General features: G+C 33.3%; 1 protein-coding gene and 1 long non-coding RNA gene across 2 annotated transcripts in view; both read right to left on the bottom strand.

Annotated features, from left to right (window-relative positions):
* The window catches only part of LOC125670754 (purine nucleoside phosphorylase-like), a 46,837-nt gene extending 45,198 nt beyond the window's left edge, over positions 1–1,639 (bottom strand). Inside the window, exon 1 of the mRNA XM_048906126.2 lies at positions 1,538–1,639. Coding sequence (XP_048762083.1) covers positions 1,538–1,563 — 26 coding nt within the window. The 5' untranslated portion in view covers positions 1,564–1,639. The remainder of the gene's footprint in view (positions 1–1,537) is intronic.
* A 3,663-nt stretch (positions 1,640–5,302) lies between these two features.
* LOC130046916 (uncharacterized) lies at positions 5,303–6,153 on the bottom strand. The gene is made up of 2 exons (XR_008795978.1): positions 6,091–6,153; positions 5,303–5,635 (listed from the first exon to the last, which is right to left on the bottom strand). It is a non-coding gene; the product is annotated as an uncharacterized LOC130046916 (long non-coding RNA).
* Between the last annotated feature and the right edge of the window lie 15,901 nt (positions 6,154–22,054).

Raw genomic sequence — 22,054 nt, 5'->3', positions numbered from 1 at the left:
TGCTTTCTATTGGTACTAAAGACGCAGCCAAATTCTAAACTGATAGCCGCCGTATAATGGCTGAAATATTGCCAAAACGGCGTAAAACCTCAATCAATCAATCAATCTAAGCTGATACTACAATAAGAAGATTCAGGCGGTAGGCCAGTACTAGTGATTATTATTTTTTTTTAACAATGTAGATTTGGGTTCAAACGAGAAATAAGTACATCGACATTAAAATGATTAACCAATTTTCAAGGATTAAATTGATATACCATTTTTCAAGGATTGAATTGATAAACCAATTTCCAAGGATTAAATTGATATACCAATTTTTAAGGATTGAATTGATAAACCAATTTCCAGGGATTAAATTGATATACCAATTTTTAAGGATTAAAATGATAAACCAATTTTAAAAGATTAAAATTATAATGAATAAAACAAATTAAAGTTGCACGTTTCAACCTTTTCTGATTACTTCGACAAAAAAGTTTTAGTTGCCTAATAATATATAATATTCATATTTATATTTTCTTCTCATTGTACGAAATATGTGTAAACATTTCATTCTCTACAGAATTATGGTGTGACTATACTCTCATATAACCAGATTCTATAGCTAACATCATTTTGAATTTGTATTTTCGAGTGAAGATGAGCGACTGTAAAATACTTTGACTTTAGAAATATCTTTTCTTCTAAAGTAATGTTACGGTAGCCCGTTTAGGGCCTATCAAAAATATACTCGTATGAATTTCAGGGCTGCGTTCAAGATCGTAGCGGCTAGCGTAGCTGCTAGGCTAGATATCTAGGTATATTGAACGCACTGTATGAATTAACGCTTGTTATTCCTACGTAGGGCTAGCCTAGCACACCCTTCAAGATTGTAGCGCTATCGAGCCCTACGTAGCCGCTACGATCTTGAACGCAGCCCAGAATTCGTCATTTCAAACTTCAAAATTCGTTATAACGGGTTAAATTCGTTATAACAAATTTGTAGACTTCGTAATAACGGATTTCATAATTTGAAATAACGAATTCTGAAATTCGTTATATTATATTGCCTGATTCGTTATAATAAATTTTCTCTTAATTCGCACCGATCTTGCGGCGACATCTTCGTCCAACTACATGTATCACGAAACTCGTTTTAACAGATTGTATTTATTTGTTTTAACGAATTAAAATCCAAGTAAATGAATTCAAAAAATTATAATTTCAAACTATTTAATCTATTTTTACTATTTCTGCAATTCTGTTCACGAATCATATACTAATTTGATATCAACGATTTTACAACCGTTACCGGGTATGTCGAATTTGACTTTTTGATATAATCATTTCTAAAATACATACATGTATTTTCAAATTTAAATTCGTTAAAACAGATTTTGAAATTTGTTATTGCGATAGTCTACGTCAAAATTACCATCAGTGAGTCGCGAATACAAGCCGATGCGGATTAAGTTGGTTTGCATTTTGTTTGTTTGTTTTTATTCATTCATTTTATTTGTTATGCCTTACTCTAATACGCACACAATGAAATACTTACAGTCCGTTCTGTAAATTCCGATTCATCTCTCTCTAGTGTAGCGACCTGATATCGGACGTTGTTATACACCAATAACACTCTTCCACCAATAACACTGTTGTATAATAATACTCTGGCACTACCAGCTTGACGGCTGTAAATGTGAAGTCTAGACAGGTTACAAAGATTACGTAGCAATTTGTATCAAAGACATATATATCTCTAATGCCTAGCACGTGTTCGATAACAACACCTGACGTTTTCAGGTTCTACCTATCCAAAATTCTAATGGATGATTTTTTTTGGTTGAAATTAAACAAAAGACCACAACCTTGATTCATTAAAAGTAATTCTCCCGCATGAAAATGCACTAAATACATAGTAGTTTACAAGTTTAGGCAGGATACTGTATAATTTATATATATATATATATATATATATATATATATAGGTAAAAAAAAAAAGAAGATACACGAAGACGTTTAGTAAAGCTTTAGCGCTTTCATTTCAAATCTTCAGAAGCTTTACATTTAGTTATATATATATATATATATATATATATTTACATTTAGATATATATATTATATATATATATATATATATATATATATATATATATATATATATATCTTTTTCGGTATAATAGGTTGAATGGTCATTGACGTTTTGCGTGTCACAACAAGCGCATAAATCCCCACCCCACCCCACCCCATCCCCCGGGACAACTGCCTTCCCCGCCACCCCATCCCCCGGGACAACTGCCTTCCCCGCTTATTTTACGTCCATTTTCGATTATTTTCACTGCGTGCGACTATCCGTATATCGAGCGAAGTGAGAGGTTTGATTTTAATCAGACTGGTACACTGTGAACAGAATCCTGCTTATTTGCACTTTCGGGGAATATGCTAAATTAAATGTGTCTACTATTTTTCTCTTATATACGATAATTTATTCTCAAAACCATGACAGGACCGCATCCATTGCCTCATGTTTACATTTCTAATGTTTTTGCCCTCGATATCTTTACTAATTGTAATGATGGTAGTCATTTCCTCATATATTTTCAAAACTGAAATTATCTCCGAAAACAGCGACAGCACGATGCTCAGCAGCTCGATTTTCCGTTTCACACTACCGAATACTGTTTTTTATCTTCATAGTGTACCTCAGTCCTCACAACACGGGTTAAATGATTAAAAATTCTCCATACTTTGCACTTTTCTTGCATGTAATATTTTATCTTCAAAGTTTATCAGAGAATATGGACCACGGCTTTAATAAGGACAAAGAAATTGTCCCTGGGATTTAGCTGGTAAATCCATCTGAGAGTCGGCCGTTGGGGTGCAGCGTAAGATAAACTACCTGTAAGGTTCAAAGCTCGAGGTCTGCATAAAGCGTTTCTATAGGATTTGTCAACATACAGTATGACGAACAGTTTGCAGACTGTCGTATAAATAAAATTATAGCTTAATTTTACAGACGTCTCTCCTATTTTCAATTCTATCTACTATATCATTGTCATGATTGTGTGCAGGATTGGACAAAACAAGATGGCAGACGGCATTTCCAAACAAATGTAGGCTCTTAAAACTCTTCATTTTACAGGGCCGTAAATTACATGGAGGCGGAGGAGGCAGCTGCCTCCTCCAACTTTTGAGCCAAAAAAAATTAAAATTTAAAGTTCATTAGAATTTATGTTGTTTCCAATAACTAAGAACATGATACCTCCCTTAAAAAGCATTCCAAATCTTTCTTTTAGAATGAGTTAGTCAAGTAACATCTTAGAAGGCCCTAGAATCAAGGATTTTGCACGAAACGTGTTCAGTGTGCACAAAATGTGCTCAGCGTCTGGGGGCCTGGGCGGCCCCCAGACCCCCGCCTAATTTCCTGCCTCCTCCAAATTGAAGGTTAATTTACGGCCCTGTTTTACCGACTTATTAGACGACGAATTTATGAATTTAAAACACTGCCTGGCCAGGGAGGCATCATTAAGTTGATTGGTTGTTGGAATTCTTACTCATGTACACGTACAACTCTAAATTCATTGATCGAAGTTGACGATGTTGCCTCGATAGAGTTCGAAGCGGGCGAAGATGTTTCTAATCATGTTTTCATGCATTTTAAGAAAGATACTTTCGGTAAAATAGACTCTGCACATATCTTTTGATGAAAACTTGAACCAGTGTATGCGATTTGCCCCTTAAATTGCCTTGGTTAGATAGATATCTTGACTTGAACATTTGCTAATGTGCAGGATTGGACTGTGGTCGTTTCCACGATAAACGTGCCGGATTGGACCTCGATTTTGGTTCAGGATTGGACCCTCTTTTTATATTTATTTTCAAAATCCTTTATATTTTCGAATCTCGACTTCACTTTATCACATTTTAGTTTGATTAATGTAGCTTATTAGATTCTCAGACATTTCCAACATGACCATGGTGTATTTTGAAATTTTTTTTTTACTGTTATCAATTTACATCGTCGTTTAAGTTTCCAACGACGACAATTGCTACTGTAAAAGTATTCATTCGCTATCTCCTTCAAATTGAACCAATATAACAGATCTATACATGAATCACCAATCTTTGCTTACGACAGATGTAACGTTGACTGTTCGTATCCAGGATATATAAGGCCATTTTGACCTATAAAGCACGTGAGAAATTATCATCATTTTATAATCCTGTGTAACAATATAAATTCGACGTTTCCTGAATTCAATTAACCCGCTTACATATTCCCTAATTCCAAACTCTGTTATATAGATTTTTTCCTTTGTTTCAGGTATCAAGCCCCAGAACTTCAATCCATGAGATGGGTACACTTCGAATGTGCGAAATTGGTGGTGAGGAATTCAAGACCAATTCTGAATTTCGTAGGCATGTAAAAAGGAAACATCAATAAGAGAAATTGTCTTCGTTTGTGACCAGTGCAACACACGCTTTTGCACATTATAAAAGAAACATGAAGTAAAAAAAATTACATTGTTTTCTGAATACACGAAGTGCATACATATACCATGGCAACCGTTTTATATATCCGTTCATATACATTATGAAACGATTATTTTTACGGCATTATGCTTCGTTTTACAGAGATATTACTAATCTTTTGCATTACATTTTACACATGTTGATTTGTTATTTCATTGAACCAGAAGTGTTCTTAATTTTTACTTGTTATTAAATATATTTCAATGTTATTGCGTTTGTATTGAACTGATAACAACTAGTGAAACATTTATATTGAAGAGTAACCTCTCATCTGAGCAGCAAATATTGAAGAAGAAAAAACATCATGGACAAAACTGATTTTCATTCAGGTTCATATTTCAGCTACAGGAGTGATATTGCGAATTTCTGAGAAAATATCCTTTTTATTTTCTTTCATCAGTATATGCACTCTAAGGTTGAATTCAATATACTGATATTTACTACATTCCAACAAACACTTTTACCGTAAGTAATTATCCTTGTAAGTGAGTTGGCCTCGATATCTTGCACGAAATATGCACTCAAGATTATTAGAATTAAAATGATAGGGAAATTTTTCAAAAGATAATAAATCCCGCTTTAACAATCAAAACTGGTTCCAGCAGAAGCATACATATGAAAGGCACAAGTGCATGTGGACAGATGATTAAGTATTGAAAACACGAACATCTCAACATCTTATAGTCTTTATTGTCATTGAACAGCTTTGTTAAATGTAAACCATCATGCCTGTTCAAAGAGATTATTATACGTCAAACCATGCTCAGTTTTAATAATTTCATGCAGATATCACAAATGTTAAGTGGTTGGGAATCGAACATGGTTTACATGTGTATATACAATATAAATGTATTTGCTTCTGCAAAATGAAGACTTTTCAACATGTTGATCTTCGAGAACAAGGCTCCTTCTAGCGTGTGGCAGAACTTTAAATTCATGTGCGCGGTGAAATTCTCAAACACTTAAAGATTTTCGAGCTGGCTCTTCCGGCTTACTGATAGTTCCTTGCTCCACGTGCTCTTTTAGGTTTGTCAAAACCATGGTTTTAGTAGGAGACATAAAATAGAACACACTTCATTCACTTGCAACTTTTAAGCTTAAGGAAGTCCGCTCCTGACTGGATCTGTAAGAGAAAAAAAATGCATGTATTTAAGAAAGGGTCCAATCCTGAACCAAAATCGAGGTCCAATCCGGCACGTTTATCGTGGAAACGACCACAGTCCAATCCTGCACATTAGCAAATGTTCAAGTCAAGATATCTATCTAACCAATGCAATTTAAGGGACAAATCGCATACACTGGTTCAAGTTTTCATCAAAAGATATGTGCAGAGTCTATTTTACCGAAAGTATCTTTCTTAAAATGCATGAAAACATGATTAGAAACATCTTCGCCCGCTTCGAATTCTATCGAGGCAACATCGTCAACTTCGATCAATGAATTTAGAGTTGTACGTGTACATGAGTAAGAATTCCAACAACCAATCAACTTAATGATGCCTCCCTGGCCAGGCAGTGTTTTAAATTCATAAATTCGTCGTCTAATAAGTCGGTAAAATGAAGAGTTTTAAGAGCCTACCTTTGTTTGGAAATGCCGTCTGCCATCTTGTTTTGTCCAATCCTGCACACGATCATGACAGTGTATATACTTCTTCATTTATCTTGAGATGATTGCTCTATTCATATATTATTGCTGACGGAAAGGACGAGTAGGTCTACCACCCCCCCACCCCCCACCCCCACCCCCACCCCGGTGACTTTCAACAGAGCTGAATGTTTTAACAGTGATAATTGATTACATTTACGAATGTTTTAACAGTGATAATTAATTACATTTACGAATGTTTTAACAGTGATAATTAATTACATTTATGAATGTTTTAACAGTGATAATTAATTACATTCACGAATGTTTTAACAGTGATAATTAATTACATTTACGAATGTTTTAACAGTGATAATTGATTACATTTATGAATGTTTTAGCAGTGATAATTGATTACATTTACGAATGTTTTAACAGTGATAATTAATTACATTTATGAATGTTTTAACAGTGATAATTGATTACATTCACGAATGTTTTAACAGTGATAATTAATTACATTTATGAATGTTTTAACAGTGATAATTAATTACATTTATGAATGTTTTAACAGTGATAATTCATTACATTTATGAATGTTTTAACAGTGATAATTAATTACATTTATGAATGTTTTAACAGTGATAATTAATTACATTTATGAATGTTTTAACAGTGATAATTGATTACATTTATGAATGTTTTAGCAGTGATAATTAATTACATTTACGAATGTTTTAACAGTGATAATTAATTACATTTATGAATGTTTTAACAGTGATAATTAATTACATTTACGAATGTTTTAACAGTGATAATTAATTACATTTACGAATGTTTTAACAGTGATAATTAATTACATTCACGAATGTTTTAACAGTGATAATTGATTACATTTACGAATGTTTTAACAGTGATAATTAATTACATTTATGAATGTTTTAACAGTGATAATTAATTACATTGATGAATGTTTTAACAGTGATTATTAATTACATTTACGAATGTTTTAGCAGTGATAATTAATTACAATTATGAATGTTTTAACAGTGATAATTAATTACAATTACGAATGTTTTTAACAGTGATAATTAATTACATTAATGAATGTTTTAACAGTGATAATTAATTACATTGATGAATGTTTTAACAGTGATTATTAATTACATTTACGAATGTTTTAGCAGTGATAATTAATTACAATTATGAATGTTTTAACAGTGATAATTAATTACAATTACGAATGTTTTTAACAGTGATAATTAATTACATTAATGAATGTTTTAACAGTGATAATTAATTACATTTATGAATGTTTTAACAGTGATAATTAATTACATTTACGAATGTTTTAACAGTGATAATTAATTACATTGATGAATGTTTTAACAGTGATAATTAATTACATTTATGAATGTTTTAACAGTGATAATTAATTACATTTACGAATGTTTTAACAGTGATAATTAATTACAATTATGAATGTTTTAACAGTGATAATTAATTACATTTACGAATGTTTTAAAGGTGATTGTTAATTACATTTATGAATGTTTTAGCAGTGATAATTAATTACATTTATGAATGTTTTAACAGTAAGAATCAGTGCCTGTGCTGTTTTAGTATAAGTACATGTATGTATAATTATGCATTTTCTTAATGAAAGAAGAAATTAATTAAAGAAATTCAAACAGTGATTTTAACGCCTACATATCAATGCAACAGAAAGCAATAGCCGGATGTCCCTGCAAAACACCTGTTGGTAATTCTCTACGTCACGATCAGTTTTGATGTAGGTCCAATTGGCAAGTACCTGATTAACACCTGGCGCGAGATATAACACATTCTGAATATGGAAGTCAATAAATAGATGCGAAAGGTGTATCTATTATCAACATATACGAGGAACCACAAAATCGCAAAGAAAAGTGAAGATGATTTATGTGGTTTTTGCACTTAAAATTCAACATTTAGCTGATTCAAACATAACTGTTATAAAAAGTAGGTGCGATATATGGGGGAACCGGAATAAGATAACATGTTTGCCTATATTCTTATGCAGCAACCTAATTAAAATCAGACATTCTCTAACCTTTACATTTGAGTGTAACGGGTAGAGAAGATCTGATTTTTTAAAATTAGATTGCTTATGCAGTATCAGTTGTAAAATGATATATGTTAGTCCGTGGTATATGTTGGACACCCCATAGAAAATCAAAGTACTGAAACGAGGTGACGAACGATACAAAATGTCACAAAGATACAAATCTAAGTACTGAAAGTACTGAAACGAGGTGACGAACGATACAAAATGTCACAAAGACACTAAAAGATAATGCTAAATATACTGTATCTATTCTATTTTTATGCTGCCCCAACACTCTTCAAAACCGTTTTTGCATAAACTTACGTCTTTTGGAATTTGTCACAATACTTTTATGTGGTTTCAATCATATCTTACAAATCGTAAACAATATGTCAGTTGGAGAGGTGTGTTATCTGGAGAACAAAGTATATCCTTAGGAGTTCCTCAGGGGTCAATTTTAGGACCATTATTTTTTATTTTGTAGATTAACGATTATCCAAAATGTCTTAAACACTCTTCAGTTATGTATGGAGACGACACTTCACAGGACGTGAGGGATAAATCTGTTGATGTAATTGAATAAGAACTGCAAGAGGACCTTAAGTTGGGTGCAGAATGGATGCTTAAAAATAAACTGAGCATAAATCTTCAAAAATCACGATGTATGCTTATTGTGCGGCACATCTCAAAGGTTACGGAAATGTTTAATGTTAAATATAGATTTTAATGGTGTACAGATTGAATTTGTGAAGCAGGATAAACTATTAAGTGTTTATATAGATAATACTTTATCATGGGATGCACACGTGGAGCTTATTTCAAAGAAAATTGTAAGAAAACTTGCTGTACTTAAGAGTGTGAGTATTTCATGCCACCAAATGCACTTATAAAGCTTTTTAATAGTATTGTTTTTCCACATTTTACTTACTGCTGTACTGTCTGGTGTAACGTACAAAATCAACTATATTTAGGGGGGGAAATTCAAGAATGCAAAAGAGGGCATGCAGCAAGAATGCTTTTAAATATTCGATATACCAGGACCTCTACTGGCTTTTTATTTTCTTGTTTGAACTGGTTGCCAATTAAGGATTATTTTATGTTTAGAATGGTTATTTTTCTGTTCAAAGTTTTAAACAATCAAATGCCAAATTACCTAAACATGTTTAAATATACAAGAGATGTGAGTTGCCGCCAAACCAGGTCGAATGATTATATGTCTAATTTATTATATTTACCAAGAGCTAAAACTGAAAATTATCAACATTCATACAGCTACTCTTCTGCATTCCTTTGGAACAAACGGTCTCAAATTGTTCGAAACTCTGGTTCGGTTGACATTTTTAAAGCTGTGTATTTGATGGAATATATTCATAGAAGTAGCACTTAAACATCGTGCTTTCCTCTTTTTGTTCAGGTGTGTCAAATAATGTAGTTGTGATATGGCACTGTGTGTGCGTGTGTCTTATGCTATTTTTTCTTCTTTTCTTTTATGTCATGTATTCATATTTAGATACTAATTTTATTACTAATTAGTTGTGTCTTATGTTATGCTTTTTTCCCCTTGCCTTTTATATCGTATTCATATCTAGATATTAATCTTAGATGTTAATTTTATGTTTGTTTTTGTTTTAACGCAGGACCACAATGGAAACTAGCTATATGCTAATTTGTGTTATCCTGGATAAATAAAGGCTATTATTATTATTATTACCGTAAAATGGCGTAAATATTGTCAATATACAGCGCTAAACCCCATACAATCAACCTATGCTGCTTGGGAAGAATTGATGCCAAGAAAAGCAACAGGAAGTAGATCTAAATTTAAGTTTCATAATTCACTTTTGTCATTATAACAGAGTTACAGTTTGGATTATTTAGCTTGACTGTCACATTGTAACAGAGTAACAGTTTGGGTTATTTAGCTTGACTGTCACATTGTAACAGTTTGGGTTATTTAGTTTCACTGTCACATTGTAACAGAGTTACAGTTTGGATTATTTAGCTTGACTGTCACATTGTGGATTATTTAGCTTCATTGTCACATTGTAACAGAGTTACAGTTTGGATTATTTAGCTTGACTGTCACATTGTAACAGTTTGGATTATTTAGCCTCACTGTCACATTGTAACAGAGTTACAGTTTGGATTATTTAGCTTGACTGTCACATTGTGGATTATTTAGCTTGACTGTCACATTGTGGATTATTCAGCTTCACTGTCACATTGTAACAGAGTTACAGTTTGGATTATTTAGCTTGACTGTCACATTGTAACAGAGTTACAGTTTGGATTATTTAGCTTGACTGTCACATTGTAACAGAGTTACAGTTTGGATTATTTAGCTTGACTGTCACATTGTAACAGAGTTACAGTTTGGATTATTTAGCTTCACTGTCACATTGTAACAGTTTGGATTATTTAGCTTCACTGTCACATTGTAACAGAGTTACAGTTTGGATTATTTAGCCTCACTGTCACATTGTAACAGAGTAAGAGTTTGAGTTATTTAGCTTCACTGTCACATTGTAACAGAGTTACAGTTTGGATTATTTAGCTTGACTGTCACATTGTGGATTATTTAGCTTGACTGTCACATTGTAACAGAGTTACAGTTTGGATTATTTAGCTTGACTGTCACAGTTTGGATTATTTAGTTTCACTGTCACATTGTAACAGAGTTACAGTTTGGGTTATTTAGCTTCACTGTCACATTGTAACAGAGTTACAGTTTGGATTATTTAGCTTGACTGTCACATTGTGGATTATTTAGCCTCACTGTCACATTGTAACAGAGTAACAGTTTGGGTTATTTAGCTTGACTGTCACATTGTAACAGTTTGGGTTATTTAGCTTCACTGTCACATTGTAACAGAATTACAGTTTGGATTATTTAGCTTGACTGTCACATTGTAACAGAGTTACAGTTTGGATTATTTAGTTTGACTGTCACATTGTAACAGAGTTACAGTTTGGATTATTTAGCTTGACTGTCACATTGTAACAGTTTGGGTTATTTAGTTTCACTGTCACATTGTAACAGAGTTACAGTTTGGATTATTTAGCCTCACTGTCACATTGTAACAGAGTAACAGTTTGGATTATTTAGCTTGACTGTCACATTGTAACAGAGTTACAGTTTGGATTATTTAGTTTCACTGTCACATTGTAACAGAGTTACAGTTTGGATTATTTAGCTTCACTGTCACATTGTAACAGAGTTACAGTTTGGATTATTTAGCTTGACTGTCACATTGTAACAGAGTTACAGTTTGGATTATATAGCCTCACTGTCACATTGTAACAGAGTTACAGTTTGGATTATTTAGCCTCACTGTCACATTGTAACAGAGTTACAGTTTGGGTTATTTAGTTTCACTGTCACATTGTAACAGAGTTAAAGTTTGGGTTATTCAGCTTGACTGTCACATTGTAACAGAGTTACAGTTTGGGTTATTTAGCTTGACTGTCACATTGTGGATTATTTAGCTTGACTGTCACATTGTAATAGAGTTACAGTTTGGATTATTTAGCCTCACTGTCACATTGTAACAGAGTTACAGTTTGGATTATTCAGCTTCACTGTCACATTGTGGATTATTTACCTTGACTGTCACATTGTAACAGAGTTACAGTTTAGATTATTCAGCTTCACTGTCACATTGTGGATTATTTAGCTTCACTGTCACATTGTAACAGAGTTACAGTTTGGATTATTCAGCTTCACTGTCACATTGTGGATTATTTACCTTGACTGTCACATTGTAACAGAGTTACAGTTTAGATTATTCAGCTTCACTGTCACATTGTGGATTATTTAGCTTCACTGTCACATTGTAACAGAGTTACAGTTTGGATTATTTAGCCTCACTGTCACATTGTAACAGAGTAACAGTTTGGGTTATTTAGCTTCACTGTCACATTGTAACAGAGTTACAGTTTGGATTATTTAGCTTGACTGTCACATTGTGGATTATTTAGCTTCACTGTCACATTGTAACAGAGTTACAGTTTGGATTATTTAGCTTGACTGTCACATTGTGGATTATTTAGCTTCACTGTCACATTGTAACAGAGTTACAGTTTGGATTATTTAGCTTGACTGTCACATTGTAACAGAGTTACAGTTTGGATTATTTAGCTTCACTGTCACATTGTGGATTATTTAGCTTCATTGTCACATTGTGGATTATTTAGCTTGACTGTCACATTGTGGATTATTTACCTTGACTGTCACATTGTAACAGAGTTACAGTTTGGATTATTCAGCTTCACTGTCACATTGTAACAGAGTTACAGTTTGGATTATTTAGCTTCACTGTCACATTGTAACAGAGTAACAGTTTGGATTATTCAGCTTCACTGTCACATTGTAACAGAGTTACAGTTTGGATTATTTAGCTTGACTGTCACATTGTAACAGAATTACAGTTTGGATTATTTAGCTTGACTGTCACATTGTGGATTATCTAGCTTCATTGTAACAGAGTTACAGTTTGGATTATTTAGCTTGACTGTCACATTGTAACAGAGTTAGTTACAGTTTGGATTATTTAGTTTCACTGTCACATTGTAACAGAGTTACAGTTTGGGTTATTTAGCTTGACTGTCACATTGTGGATTATTTAGCTTCACTGTCACATTGTAACAGAGTTACAGTTTGGATTAATTAGCTTGACTGTCACATTGTAGCAGAGTTACAGTTTGGGTTATTTAGCTTGACTGTCACATTGTGGATTATTTAGCTTCACTGTCACATTGTAACAGAGTTACAGTTTGGATTATTCAGCTTGACTGTCACATTGTAACAGAGTTACAGTTTGGATTATTCAGCTTGACTGTCACATTGTAACAGAATTACAGTTTGGATTATTTAGCTTGACTGTCACATTGTAACAGAGTTACAGTTTGGATTATTCAGCTTGACTGTCACATTGTAACAGAGTAACAGTTTGGGTTATTTAGCTTGACTGTCATATTGTAACAGTTTGGGTTATTTAGTTTCACTGTCACATTGTAACAGAGTTAAAGTTTGGGTTATTTAGCTTGACTGTCACATTGTAACAGAGTAACAGTTTGGGTTATTTAGCTTGACTGTCACATTGTAACAGAGTTACAGTTTGGATTATTTAGTTTCACTGTCACATTGTAACAGAGTTACAGTTTGGATTATTCAGCTTGACTGTCACATTGTAACAGAGTAACAGTTTGGGTTATTTAGCTTGACTGTCACATTGTAACAGTTTGGGTTATTTAGCTTCACTGTCACATTGTAACAGAGTTACAGTTTGGATTATTCAGCTTGACTGTCACATTGTAACAGAGTTACAGTTTGGATTATTTACCTTGATTGTCACATTGTAACAGAGTTGCAGTTTGGATTATTTAGCTTCACTGTCACATGCACCAGGATCAAATGCAGATAATTTTAAATCCATGGTAAATATGGCGGCTGAACTGCCCCTGCATTTAAAACTTGCACCAAATCCCTTTGATTGATCTGCAAACCAGAGATTTAAGGTAAAAGCAAGAGAAATTTTATAAGATATCTCATATAATTTACAGTTTATAAGATATCTCATAAAATATATAACATATCTTATAAACTTTAAAAGATATCTTGTATATTAAACAAGATATCTCATAAAGTTTATGAGATATCTTATAAAATATGAGATATCTTATAAACTTTCTTTTATGAGATATCTTATAAAAGTAATAAGATATCTTATAAAAGTTACAAGATGTCTTATTAAAGTTATAAGATATCTTATAAAGTTTATGAGATATTTTATAAAGAATCATTTATGCGATATCTTACAAAGTTTATGAGATATCTTATAAAACATATAAGATATATTATGTTTTATAAGATATTTCATAAAGAAAAATATATAAGATACCTCATGTCTTTTATAAGATATCTTTTACAGAATATAAGATATTTCATAAAGATTATTAGATATCTTGTAACGTTTTTAAGATATCTTATAAAATTTATGAGGAATAAATGTAAAAACGGCGTGCCATAGAATTCATTCCTATTTTTAATCCACTTTTCCCCTGATAATCAATACCTATTTTTAATCCACTTTTCCCCTGATAATCAATACCTATTTGCACTTAAATAAATATTAAATTATTGTAAAATCATCCCGAGCGTACGTTTAAAATTCTTACTTATTTATTAGAAATTCACTCGATCTTTCACTTTTATAGTTTGTCTTGAATTGAAACACGTACTGTACAATTCATAGTAGATACAAATATACACATCGCAAACAGATCCATTGTTTTAGTCTACAACATTTGCTCTACTACCTAACAACAATATCATAAATTGTTTAAAAAAATCACAGGACGCTCAAATGTCAAACAGAAACACATTAGATTCAATTTCTTAAAGCTGTATGGCCGAATTACAATTTTTTTTCCATCTCGTAAAAACGCTATTAAATCATTGCACGTATGTAGTTATGAGACTGTACGACATATCATAAATCATTTCACCTGTTTTAACCCAAAAATAATTTGATTTTAAATCGATGTTTACAAATAACCGCGTCACTGCCATTTCAAGTGACAGTCACGTGACCAGTTCAAACTTTCAGATCATCGGTGGTCTTATCTGTGTAAAGCTGTGTATTTTGTTATAACTAAGTTTAATAGAAATAAAAATATCAAATACTTCTTAGTAATTTTTTTGTTTTACGCTCTTTCAGCCTTGAAACTAGACAGTTGCGTATGAGTTAATACATCATGTTGGGATTCCCCTGACGCGCGTGGGTCTATTTATAGACGTCTATTATGGGATGATTTATATATGTAGCCACTATATTTACTTTCTAAATAATATTCGCACTGTTTTCTTTTACATGCAGATGTTTTCAAGCATATAATTAAGGGAAAGTTAATAACTTTATAAAGTAATTAATCTGCTTTAAAGTAATTATGTACAAAAATAATACATGAACGGGTCATACAGCTTTAAAAATCAACTTCCTAGAAGGCCAATAGTTTTTCTCCCCAAGTGACCCATTTTGATCTTTTTAAAGTTGTGTTCCTAAAAATTTAAAAATAATGACAAGCTCAGCAGAATGTCGCTTTGAACGATCAATGTCATGACGTAGTAGATAATGTAACAGAAATAAACCTGAATCAATTGATATAAAAAATATATGGACGTAACCTACTTCAACTTGGTCAATGCATCAACGCAGAAGGATAATTCGCACCCTCGAGTAGGAACTGGGGTCACCGAAAGTAGTTCTTATATCTCAAAATAGATGGAAGTGAAACTCTTATCTGTTAGAAAAGATTGATTGGTGCCTACTTTCGGCATGACTTTGTCATTGTCGAAGCACAATCTTTCGGCAGGTAGACATGCTCATGCAATTTACATTCTGTTATGAATCCTTTTATCAGGTCTTTCTAGAATTGTTTCCACCTTGTTGACTTATGGTTCTACAAAGGATACCAGTGGTCACCATTATAAACTGTAAGGGTTACCACTCAGTCTAATTAAAATTAGATCTTCTCAGACCGTCACATTGTAGAATCTAGTGTAGAACGGTTAGAGAGGATCTGAACTTAATTAGATTGGGTTATCACTGGTCACCCATTGATGCAATGGTCATATACGGGTTACCACTGGTCACCCATTGATGTAATGGTCATATACGGGTTACCACTGGTCACCCATTGATGTAATGGTCATATAAGAGTTACCACTGGTCACCCATTGATGTAATGGTCATATACGGGTTACCACTAGTCATCCATTGATGTAATGGTCATATACGGGTTACCACTGGTCATCCATTGTTGTAATGGTCATATACGGGTTACCACTGGTCATCCGTTGTTGTAATGGTCATATACGGGTTACCACTGGTCATCCATTGTTGTAATGGTCATATACGGGTTACCACTGGTCATCCATTGTTGTAATGGTCATATACGGGTTACCACTGGTCATCCATTGTTGTAATGGTCATATACGGGTTACCACTGGTCATCCATTGATGTAATGATCACCTTTGGTCACTTTGGTAAAGGAAACATATGGTCATCCATAGATACGATGGATATATTAAAGAGACTTACCTTTGGTATACCTTATTGTATATATTGTATAATTTCACGTCAGAGAAAGGTGTCCTGAGGTAACTAACCTTCCAGTGTATGAATGACCTGAGGTCACCCCTGTTTATATTTTTATTTCAAATCCATAGCCAAGTAACAGGTAGAGTGACCACATGACCAATCTCCTGTTAGTCCGAAATTCATACTACCGTCATCTCTAAAACACGTATTACAGACACGCCTTATGATACGATATATCAATTTTAATGAACAATTACAAAGTCAAAATTTAGACAAAATACCCATGGGCCATCTGAACATAAATTTGGACAAACTTTATTTTAAGGTTTGGTGACAATATTCCCAGTAGGTAAAAAAAAATTACAAACGGATACAAAAATTATGAAAAAAGTTCATTTTCTTCTTTGGCTCAGGTAAGAAACACGTATCACTTTGTCACTGTTGTAGCATCATAAGATATAATAATATAAATTTCATGTCTGAAATCAGAAAGTGACCTCAGGTCAACCCCCTTTCCTCGGTGCAACATTATCTTATAATTGTCTGTAAATAAATTGCCATTTACATCCGGAAATCCTAGATCTCTCACCGAGTCCTTCAAGTGTTCCTCCTAGCTCTTGGTTTTCCAACGGTCGTACTGATCCCAAAGTAAATTTTAGTTCACGTATGAGTTTTATCTCATTTTATTTTTACCTCTTTTCTTGCAGAATCTGTCAAAATTCTGGGTCTATCAGGGGCGGATCCAGGAATTGTGGTGGGGGGCAACTATATGAGGCTGGGGGGTTGGGACCACCTTGAAGTCCCCAGTGGGTCCAGGGCGAAGCCATGGTGGGGGGCATGGGGGCAAAGCCTCTGGAATCTCCCGGATTTTACAGATTTTTATAGGGCTTGAAATATGTCTCTTGGTAGTCATTTTACTATTTTCTGTCATTTTTAATGAGGTGAAATTAATAAAATGACACAAATTTTCAGGGTTTTTGGAAAAAAATGTAAGTTCTCCCAATAAAAGTAATTCAATATATCAAATATTTTGTCATTTAGTTCTCCGAAAGTGGAAGAAATTATTGCTAATTTTTTTCCTTTACATTTTTTCTAAACAAAAGACCACTATTTACCTTAAATATGAAAAATTATGGGGGGGGGGGTTTCAATCCGCCACGTTCTATCCACTACTGCACTGTTTATATCGTCTATGCGCATGTGTCTGATGACCGAAAGGAGGAGACTCAATGTTTTGGGTTGGGTTTTTTTTTTTTTTGCACGGGACATCAAAAAGTATTCTCTTATATTGACCGAGTGCTATTCGTCTACCCCAGTGAGGACGAAGTGCGAGGTGATGCTCAGTTGCACGATTCAAATGGGTTAAGTAACGAGAGAGAGAGAGAGAGAGAGAGAGAGAGAGAGAGAGAGAGAGCTAAATGCCTGTTACAGGTAACGCGAGAGAGAGAGCTAACTGCCTGTTAAAGTTCACTATCCTTCGTGCAACTGGGCAATTTAATTAGCATCCTATGATTTCATGGAAAGCAATACATTCTGACTGCTCATTTGACGCTTGAATTTGTTCCGACACGGTAGTGAATTTTTGACCCCCCCCCCCTCCCTTCCAAAAAACCCCCCAAAATCAATCTCAAATCTTATTCTATACAAAATTGCAAATAAAACGTAATTAATCAACACCCGTCCTTGCTATAATATCTTGGAAAGGATGACAGGAATCGTCATTTGTTTTTCAAGAAATTTGATAAATAATATAATGGTGCAGCTCGCCCGAGCCACCGGAGTGTGTTGCTTCCTATGAAATTCAGTTTATACGGGTCAACTTACATGTAAAAGGGGGAGGGGGCTCAACTGCACAGCCGGATGTCGATCGTATGATTTTTCTTTCACAACATTAGCTCGATCGGTGCCCGTGAATCGGGGTCCCGTGGTAATTGGGTTTGTATTGAAATATTTGTCGACCAATAAAACAGCAGATTTTTCAATAGCTGTTTTATACATCTTGCACATGACCTATGAATCATTGCAACATTCTCAGCTTGTTAGGGAAATTAAAAAAAATAATTTAAAAACCACCTTCTCCATAATAATTTCTGGAAAACATTAATGTATAGCGACAGCCCCTCTTTCAAATTGCGGCGAAGAGTCTGAGATCCGAATTCAATTTGAAACGAAAAATAAAGATTGATTGGCATCCCACCAAGATAAGTTTTCTCATTCACTTCTAAACATATTCATTCTATCAAACGATTATAGAAGTGAATTGAATGAGAAAGGCTGAAATACTGATCAACGCCTCGTCATCCTGAGGATAGAGAGCGGAATATTTCTCTTTAGTATAGACATACATGTATATATTATGTACGTTTATAGAATTGAGTCATGCGGAAAAAAAATCGTTTGACGATTATTTTTTTCTACCACTATTCCCTCTGAAATATTTTACTACATGACTTTTTTTTTTTTTTCTAATGAGGGGGAAAATATTCAAAATGTCTAAAACATTGCCTCTGCATCATAAAAGGGTGTTAATCCAGTGCTCTGTCGGCTTTCATTTAGCATACTCATTTTTAATAAAATTACCAGAGTCAATATGCAGTCAATCTGCAATAAAAAAGCTAGATATATTTCTACAACATGATTTGTTGAATATATTTATCTAAATATTGAGTCATTCCAATATCAAATGCCGCCCGCTGTGATGCTTAGGATCCTCAGGTTGTGGGTGGGGATTAGAAATCTCTACCTATTTGCTTATTTTCTCTGTACGTGATTCAGGTAAATGTTAACCCGTAGGGGGTGGGAACTGTTTTCCGTTAGAAGTCGCAGTTTATGACTGGAATGCAGGTCTATCAAACAGTAAGCCTGATTTTAACAATTAAAAACAGATACGATTACTATATAAATCATCGAGTGCGGTGTGGGTAAAGACTTTTCTCATCAAAACCTCCCCAAGTATTTCGGGGACCAGCTGTACCATCCGACGATTTATTTTCTCTCTCATACAAAACACAGCCAAGAAAAAGAAATTTTGTTTTTCTGAATGTAATCAAGAATGTAGTCAGAGCCAGAGAGAAAGAGAGATATATAGAAGACATTCACAACTTATCAGCTTTTATAAAATAAACCTGATAATTGTATTTGAAGGAAGTAGTTAAGCCTATAGTGTACACTCAAAAGGTCATCCCCCTTTTAATTCAATGAGCATGTATTAAAAGCTGTTGGGATATATGTACACAACATGCACACAAAAGACAAATTTGAAGTAAGGTCTGAAACTCTTTGATTTGACCATGACCGGAATTTCAACTCAGTCACAAATTCAAATCCCTATGGAACTTATCTGGCGAAGTGAAAATTATCAATGGCTCTATTTGTGCAAGAGAAAATTTATGTGTATGTACATAAATTTGTTAAACATACTTAGACTTGGCAGTCATTGAGAAGTTTGACCTTTTACACCTAAATATTGGGACAATTTGCACCCTCCTTAAAAGTGGTTTCTGAAGAATGCACTTTTACTGAGCACATTTAAGGCCTGTCTTTGAACGATGTTTCTGAATCGATGTTCTCTGAATCGCTCTAACATTACGAACAAACTACATCACATAAACAGAACTGAAATGTAAACCTTCATTGAAAAACATTTTTACATGTTTATCATATTTTTCTATAGCAATCATTATCATCATTGTAATATTCATTATATATATTTCATTTTATATAGTTTTATAGCAATCATTATCATCATTGTAATATTCATTACATATATTTCATTTTATATAGTTTTATAGCAATCATTATCATCATTGTAATATTCATTATATATATTTCATTTTATATAGTTTTATAGCAATCATTATCATCATTGTAATATTCATTATATATATTTCATTTTATATAGTTTTATAGCAATCATTATCATCATTGTAATATTCATTATATATATTTCATTTTATATAGTTCTATAGCAATCATTGTAATATTAATTATATACATTTCATTTTATATAGTTCTATAGCAATCATTGTAATATTAATTATATACATTTCATTTTATATAGTTCTATAGCAATAATTATCATAGTCATATCAATTATATATATTTCATTTTATATAGTTCTATAGCAATCATAATCATCATTATAAAATTAATTATAGATATTTCATTATCACCAATCATTGTAAAATTATATGATTGATCAATATTGTTTAACGAGAATCTTTCACTCAAATGGAGACATCACCACTGTCATTGAAGGGCTGCAAAATTTAGACCTATGTTCAGTGATTACGACCTTTGAGCAAGGAAAGGTCTTTATCGTGCCACACCTGCTGTGACACGGGACCTCCGTTTTTGTGGTCTCATCCGAAGGACCGCACGATTTAGTCGCCTCTTACGACATGCAATGGGTACTGGGGACCTATTCTAACCGGATCCCCACGAGATCTGATTTCAATTAGATTGATGTGAATATGAACTATTTCACTTTCATCATTATCTAACAATAAACAATGAAATGTGTTTTACTGAACCCAACTTCACTTCGAGAAATCGAACTTTCAAGAGATTGATAGTAAAGGGGTATAGCGCACTTGGTATGCAATTTCGCCTACATAGATACCTTTTTCTTGAATATCATTTTTTACAAATATTCTGCTATACAATGTCAGTTTATACTTGTGTTTACCCAAATTACTTAATAAAGATATCGATATGTTGATAGTATCTTTATTTGATAAGCATAAACATCACCGTGATTATATACAATGTAGAGTATATAGTAGATGTAACATAATGGGCATAAAAAATTGCAAACTGTTGTAAAAGACCACCTTAAACCAGAAATAAAACACTGAAATTGTTTTACTTGAGTATGACTGTATAGAAGTCCGTTTCAGGAAATTTGGTTTAAGGTGGCCCTCTTGTTGAAAATGGATAAAATATGAAAAAATCGTTCTCAAAATTTACCTTGAGATTTAGCAGCCTGTCAAACGTTAAACCTTTAAACTCACATGCCTGGGTGGCCTAGTGGTTTAAGTGCTCGGTAATCTTGTCTTACACTTAAACCCATACATTCCGAGTTCAAGTCCAATATTTTCATCTTTTTTTTCTTTCTTTTGCTTTTCATTTTTTGTGGGTCTTTTCTTGAAAAGGGGGGGGGGGGGGGGTAAATGTGATACATATATTAGTCATTTTCATCATAACTTCTAATATTTGCAAGTTACGACTTAAAGAAAGGGAATTTATTCCGAGATCATTGTAGTTCCGTTTGTTTACACTAACATGTTCCTGTGTGCACGGGATTTTCAAACCGTAATGTGTCTGACGAAAAGCTAAACAAATACTACAAGAAAAAGGACACAAATGCACAGCATGTAATAAGTAAAAATAAGTCAAGGGAGGAAAAGAACTGTTATACAGTTTGACTTCTCACCAAAAACACTCGAATTATCAACCAAAGGCAAATGAACTGATGACATCTATTAAAGGCGCTGCAGTCATGTCAGAACAGTGAGTTAAGTAATGCCATATGTAAAAGGGTTGTTGTGTAATATGAATACACAGGTCTATGAAAATATTGTGCTGTTCATCATTTCAAATAGGGAAATGGTCAATTAAGTAAAGAATGACTCATATAAATGTCAGTAATGCTAATTTATCTTGGTTAACGAAACATCAAAAACTTTGACCTTATATTTAAATATAACACGCCAGTCTATTATTGGAAACGGTGTTTTCCATTTAGATTTCTGAGTCGGCCATATCGTC

This window comes from Ostrea edulis, chromosome 1, assembly GCF_947568905.1.
Source record: "Ostrea edulis chromosome 1, xbOstEdul1.1, whole genome shotgun sequence".
Classification (NCBI taxonomy): domain Eukaryota; kingdom Metazoa; phylum Mollusca; class Bivalvia; order Ostreida; family Ostreidae; genus Ostrea; species Ostrea edulis.
Note: the sequence above shows the minus strand (reverse complement) of the source record. Positions and strands in the feature narration are given on the sequence as shown.